General features: G+C 29.9%; 1 protein-coding gene across 1 annotated transcript in view; it reads left to right on the top strand.

The window, feature by feature from the left end:
* Positions 1 to 7,445, top strand: part of LOC107666651 (glypican-6-like) — a 39,356-nt gene that overhangs the window by 29,498 nt on the left and 2,413 nt on the right. The window contains exon 6 of the mRNA XM_016458071.1: positions 6,441 to 6,577. Within this exon, the coding sequence (XP_016313557.1) occupies positions 6,441 to 6,577 (137 nt within the window). The remainder of the gene's footprint in view (positions 1 to 6,440; positions 6,578 to 7,445) is intronic.

Genomic DNA, 7,445 nt, shown 5'->3' with positions numbered 1-7,445 from the left:
AAAAAATGTGTAATAGTTTAAATTTTTTAAGTAATTTACTACAATGAATTGAATATCAAATGAACATCATTTAAATTTTTACATTTCATTTAAATTAAACATCATAATTACTTTAAAATCTTGACACTGTTTAACAGGCCAGAATCACAGAGGGACAAACATTTGATGTTTCAAACTACTAAACTACTTAACTACTTTTGTTAGATAAACCCTTGTCTAGTTTTATATAATATAGGCACAAATGCAATGCTTTATGCTTTAAAAATCCTTTTAAAAAGTCTTCCAAAAATATTGCAAAATACAGTTTTATGAAGTTAAGGATCAAATGCATTGATAAAAACATGATTTTCTGAAACACTAGTGGCTTAAAATAGTCCTGGAACACAGTTCAGGTCGTTCATCTTTTTTTCTGGCCGTGTTTTTATTTACTCAAGCTCAAATAGGCAGATATGCGTTATAGATGCTTGAGCATAATCATCACTTTCAGGACTCCCCACACAAAAGTAAACATGACGAGGTTAGATTTGTTCAGATTGTGTTTATTTAAAGGCATGTTTTGTGCTTTGCTGACTGCAGCCTGACAAACAGCATTGGCCAAACATTCATCTGTACGGCTGGAGCAGAAAAGAACCGATGTCTTGTTGTTTTTAGTCAGACGACTGATGATGTTCACTTCTACATCCACAGGACTCTGGAGCAATTATTGGCGTATAGATCTGCTTTTGAAGAGCCGCATGTACAGCAGACATTGATTTTCGTGTGGGTGCAGGTTAAAGACAGTGATTGTGAAATCTCACCAGCTTTATAATCTGAGCCTGATTTCACTGATTTTCTCTACAGATGAAGCTCTAGTGAATGCTGCTGCTGTTTTACACTGGACACATGTGGCACAATGTGACTAAAGAGGTCTATAATTTATGGAGGGATTGATCGATTAGCATGACAGTCGCAAACTCTTTACTAGTGACTATCTTTTACTGACCAAAAGCTACAGACAGGGAAAAATATCATTTCATTTTACACTTATATCACAGGACACTTGCAAAACATCAGCTACAAAAATGATTGATTTGTATTTATTTATGTTTATTTTTATTTAATTGTGTTTATATATTATTATTTATTCAATTTATTATTTGTTTTGATTTATTATTGTATATATTTATTCAATTTTATTTATTATGTTTTATTTAATTGTTTAAATATGTTTAATTCAGTTTTATTTATTTGTTTTTTAAATTTTTTTATTGTTTATTTGTATTTATTTTTTATATTTATTTAATAATTGTATTTATTTTTATTTTGGAATTATTTATATTTTTTAATTGCTTATATATGTTTATTTTTTCATTTATGTTTATATGTTTATTTATTCAGTTATATTTCTATGTGGTTTATTAATATTTATTTTATTTCAATATGTTTATTTTATTATTTATTTTATGTTTATTTATATTTATTTGTTAATTATTTGTTTTCATTTATTTATTTTCATTTATTATTTTTTATTTTAATTATTTATTTATTCATTCATTTATAATTGTTGATTTTATTTATTTATTTAATTGATTGATTTCTTTCTTCTTCTTTTTTTGTCTGAATGCCCGTCAACAGAGAAAGAGTCTTTTTGCCCTGGAAGGGTGTAGTTATGGCATCTTTCCAGCAGGGACTAACTAACCCATGCTAACCAGTCAAACCCTTGGTCATAATGTGGTAAAACCAGTCTACAGCGAAAATGAACAGACTACATATTTATGCACAGCTACATTATTTTCTTGCCTGTCTAAAATGATATTATTAAATTTTTTTATATATTTAAACAGCTTGTTCTAATATAAAGCTAATGTAATGTTTTTGTTGTTTGTTTCTAACCATGCGTACACTACCATTTAAATCTTTTTTGTCTGTAATTTTTTAAAATCTTTTTGAAAGAAGTCTCTTCTACTCAACAAGGCTGCAATAATTTGATCAATAATACAGTAAAAACTGTGAAATAGTATTACAATTTAAAATAACTGTTTTCTATTTGAATATATTTTAAAAAGTAATTTATTCCTGCATATCACAACGTAATATTGTTTGTTTCTGGCGTAGACACAATTTTTGTAGCTGTAAATTGTGGCGGGTGAATGTATCATGACTGTGAAATCGCTTCTCTGTGTGTATTTCCGTGTAGCTTGTATTGGAAGTTTTTCAGCTTTGAAAATATCTTGCTGTACTTCATATCTGTCAGTAAGCTAGTGAGGAGCATGGTCTCCATTATAAGACGTTTTTACATCTCAAGAAAGCAGACGATGCTTTCTGTCCTGAGGGGAGGTTTCCACAGCAATTACTCCAGAAGCAGCGTGGAGCTTCACTTTAATTAGCTTTATTTTACACAACGTCTCTGTGCTGGAAGCCTGGAGGATAAAGCAGAGAAACTTGAAACAGTTTCATCAATATACTATCATCTGGCGGTCGGATGATAAATTAGGACAGTCGTGATGAACGTTATGAGTGTGCGGTTTATCACCGGAAAATTAGTAATTAATAAAAAGATTGACATGACACTTATACTCTCCAGGGCTGCATTTGTTTGATCAAGAGTACAGTAAAAATTGTAAAACATTATTATTTGAATATAATTTAAAATGTAATTTATTTCTGTGATCAAAGCTGTATTTTCAGCATCATTACTCCAGTCTTCAGTGTCACATGATCTTCAGAAATCATTCTAATATGCCGATTTGCTGCTTGAGAAACATTTCTGATTATTATCAATGTTGAAAATACAAAGTCGTGCTGCACAATATTTTTGTGGAAACCATGAGACATTTTATTTTTCAGGATTCACAGATGAATAGAAAGTTCAAAAGAATAGCATTTATTTGAAATAGAAATCTTTCGTAACATTAAAAATGTCTTTACTGTCACTTTTTGATTTATTTAATACATCCTTGCTGAATAAAAGTATTATTTTAAATCAAAAAATGAAATCCTACCAATCCCAAACTTTTGAACAGCAGTGTATGTTGTCATGTTCAGCATTCAGTGTGGAATTATTAGGTTTTATGCTGCATTTCATTTCAATTCATTTCATGCTCCAATGAGTTAAAGTTGCATGATGATTAAATATGTGTCAGGTGTGTGGCTTTGGGAGTTTGTTGAGTTCTTGCTGTGAAAGACTTTCGGTCCTGCTGTATGACTTTAACTGTCTCATGGCAGCCGCTTCACCTTGTCACTTATCAAGCAGCACCAGCGGGAGTTAAAATGACCTCTGTGACCCACTAGAGATGCAACGACTACATATTATAAAGGATATTACAAACCAGCGCTGCTTTACTGTATTATTCTACTTATATATTTGGTCTTAAGGCAAGACACTACAGGTATGCACTGGTCAGTTTTGAGATTTTGAGCTATTTTACTTCCATTACATGTCTTCTTTCAGACTAGAAGAATAGAAGAAGAAAACATCTGAAATACACATTTAAGCTTTATTTTATTGCACTTTATCTATTTGCGTCTGTTGATTTCAATTACAGTACATATCTTTAAAGAGTTTTATCTCCACTTCAGGAGCACTTATACACATCAAAACTTACAGTTTTATTTCTGTCTATATTCTGAATGTTTTTATTGAGGGGTTTGTTCATATATCATTTGCTGGTTTTATTATTGAACTTTATCTATTTGCGTCTATAGAGTTCAATTACAATCTTAAAGGCCATTTTCTCAAAATGAGTTTGTTTCTTGACTTCAGCAGCACTTACATACACCAAAACTTACAGTTTTATTCCTGTCTATATTCTGAAGGATTTTACTGAAGGGTTTGTTCATATAATATTCAGACTGATTTTATTATTACACTTTATCTATTTGCATCTGTTGATTTCAATTACAGTACATATCTTTAAAGAGTTTTATCTCCACTTCAGCAGCACTTATACACACCAAAACTTACAGTTTTATTCCTGTCTATATTCTGAAGGATTTTACTGAAGGGTTTGTTCATATAATATTCAGACTGATTTTATTATTACACTTTATCTATTTGCATCTGTTGATTTCAATTACAGTACATATCTTTAAAGAGTTTTATCTCCACTTCAGCAACACTTATACACACCAAAACTTACAGTTTTATTTCTGTCTATATTCTGAATGTTTTTATAGAGGGGTTTGTTCATATATCATTCGCTGGTTTTATTATTGAACTTTATCTATTTGCGTTTGAAGATTTCAATTACAATCTTAAAGGCCATTTTCTCAAAATGAGTTTTTTTTCTTGACTTCAGCAGCACTTACATACACCAAAATTTACAGTTTTATTCCTGTATACATTCTGAAGGATTTTACTGAAGGGTTTGTTCATATTATATTCAGACTGACTTTATTATTACACTTTATCTATTTGCGTCTATTGATTTCAATTACAATACATATTCTTAAAGGACGTTTTCTTAAAATGAGTTTGTTTCTTCACTTCAGCAGCACTTACATACACCAAAACTTACAGTTTTATTCCTATCTATATTCTGAAGGATTTTACTGAGGACTTTGTTTGGATCTATCTTCTGTAAATGTATGCAAATTATTGCATATTTTATAAAAAAAATGTATAATTTGCATATTTAACATCACATTTAAAAAATTGTAATACAAAACAGTTGTCTTAATTTACTGTTATTAATCAGCTGGGGAAAGTATGGTACTGTTTGGACAAATGTAGTGTCTTGCCTTAAATGAGTAGTTCATTAATCAGTTTTAGGTGAAATGTTCCTTTAAACTGGATTATGGAGGAAGAGTTGTTGTTGAAGATATTTCTGTCATGTCTATCTCTCCATCGTTTCTGTCTATCCTTCTTTTTTCAGCTTTTTCTATCTCTGGCATTTAGTGATATGTTTGTTTTAAATGAGCTAGTAAAGTTAGTACAGTTAGTACTCAAGCCATATTGTCAGTAATGGTGCAATATCAGCTAAAAATTCCTTTCAAAGCAACTGGATATATTATAGATTTAGTTCATTTTTGCACTATTTCTATTTTTTTTTCTTACGTCTGGCAGGATCAGAAGTATGATGTTTCTTTAATGTAGGTCACACTAAGTCTGTACTTGTTAAATATTAAAGGAATGGTTTAGCCAAAAATAAAAACATATTTACGTTATGCACGCACTACATCATTATTAATATGACATGAGCACAAATGTAATAGCACGTGTAATAGCATCATTACCTGACTGATTTAATAAAGGAAGTGAAACACAGCTGTGTTGAGACTGAAGCACCTGTGCCCTCTAGTGCTGAAGGATGAGATCTGCATGCATGGTGTATTGATTTTTAAGTGCAATTCGGATCACTTTTTGAATGAAAATGAATATTGAATATTGAGTGATCAAAAAGTTGGATCTCATGATTTTTAAAAACCTAGATATATGAGGGGAATATTAAGTGTGTGATCTAGAAAAGTTATAGAAAAGTCATGGGAATTAATAAAATATTATAGAATCTTGTAGAAATTTTGATTTTATAATGAAAATTTTATAACGAATGAAAACAGTTTATCATTTAGAAATGGCTATTTTTAAGTTAAAAATAATAATAAAAAAATAAAGTCAAGTAAATTAATTGGTAATAAAAAGTGTAAACCCTTTCAATAACATTCAGTTATTGAAAAGAAGGTTATAATAGTTAACTAAAACTGACATTTTTTTTTTTTACTTGAAATCAAACAAACATTAACTGATACAATAAAATGTATTTTATTTAAAAAAAAATCTTATTTTATTTCAGCTATTTGCTAAAGCAACGTTTCTCATTTTCATTTAGTTTAATTGATAAAAAAAATATATATAAAAAACAAAACCAAAAATGAATAAAAACTATATAGACATTAAAAATGAGAAAAACACAACAAAATTAATAAAAATTTAATTGGAAAATTATAATTTCTCAATTATACCAAAATAACACAAATTTTAACTTCTGGAATTTAATTATTTTAATTATTTATTGTAATTTTTGTAATATATTGCCACTCCTAGTTTCTGTAAATAAAAAATGAGAAGCTGTATCATTACAACAGAAGTAGCAGAAATATCTTGATTGGCCTTCAAATATCGTCTTTGGCCGCTGATCTGAAGGCTTCTGCTTAAATGCTTGAAATTGGTTTTGTAGACTAATAAAAGCTTTATTTATAACATATGAAGTTTTTGTTTAAGGTTTTTGAGTCATATATATATATATATATATATATACATATATATAATTTATAGATTTTCCATTTGCAGTAATTCATAGTTATCATAGTTTTCATGTTGCTATTCTACAATCTTATAAATATAGTCATAATAAAGAATGAGTGGACGTGCCAAACTTGTGTCCAATGTATCTTTCTATACATTTGCTTTGTGTTCAGTGCCTTACAGTTGTTTCAACAGTCGTCATTATACCATCATCCAGGTGACTGACGTCAAGGAGAAGCTGAAGAAGTTCAGGAAGTTCTGGTCGTCACTTCCTGAGGCCTTCTGTCAGGAGGAAAATGTGGCGGCTGCAGAAAGCGCAGAGGACGACTGCTGGAACGGCCGTGAAAAGGGCAGGTAAAACATCTGGAATCAAGCATCTGTACGGCTGTGGATGTGTGGATACACTGCTCAATAGATCAGGACAGTTTCACATATGTGACCCTGGAGCACAAAACTTGTCATTGCCATAAGGGTCCATTTTTCAAAATTGAGATTTATACATCATCTGAAAGCGGAATAAATAAGCTTTCCATTGATGTATGGTTTGTTAGGATAGGACAATATTTGGCCAAAATACGACTATTTGAAAATCTGGAATCTGAGGGTGCAAAAAAAATCAAAATATTGAGAAAATTGCCTTTAAAGTTGTCCAAATTAAGTTCTTAGCAATGCATATTACTAATCAGAAATTAAGTTTTAATATATTTACAGTAGGAAATTTACAAAATATCTTCATGGAACATGATCTTTACTTAATATCCTAATTATTTTTGGCTATTGCTACAAATATCCCCCAGCGACTTAAGACTGCTTTTGTGCTCCAGGGTCACAAATCTACTTTTGAATGTGTACAGCTCTTATTGAGAAGATCTTGAGATACTGTTCTCAATGATCTCCTTATTTGTTTGTTTTGTAAAAGAGCTTATTGTACTGTGAAACATACTGTAACTTTCTGAACCCCAAAAAAAGACCATCTATTGAAATTAGTGGCTCATTCCAAACTTTACAAAAAATTCTTATTAAAAAGTATTATTATTATTGAATATTATTATATGACCCCTTTAACTAGTTGTGCTGAAATTTGTTTTCCATTATTGGATACCGTTCTTATGGGGAGACACTTGTGAGACCAAATTTGTAAATATTAAATTATTAATATATATATATATATATACACACACACACACACACACACACACACACACATATATACAGTATATAT

The sequence above is a fragment of the Sinocyclocheilus anshuiensis genome, unplaced genomic scaffold, assembly GCF_001515605.1.
Source record: "Sinocyclocheilus anshuiensis isolate Anshui unplaced genomic scaffold, SAMN03320099.WGS_v1.1 scaffold1461, whole genome shotgun sequence".
Taxonomy (NCBI): Eukaryota; Metazoa; Chordata; class Actinopteri; order Cypriniformes; family Cyprinidae; genus Sinocyclocheilus; species Sinocyclocheilus anshuiensis.
This window is presented reverse-complemented; position numbering and strand designations above follow the sequence as displayed.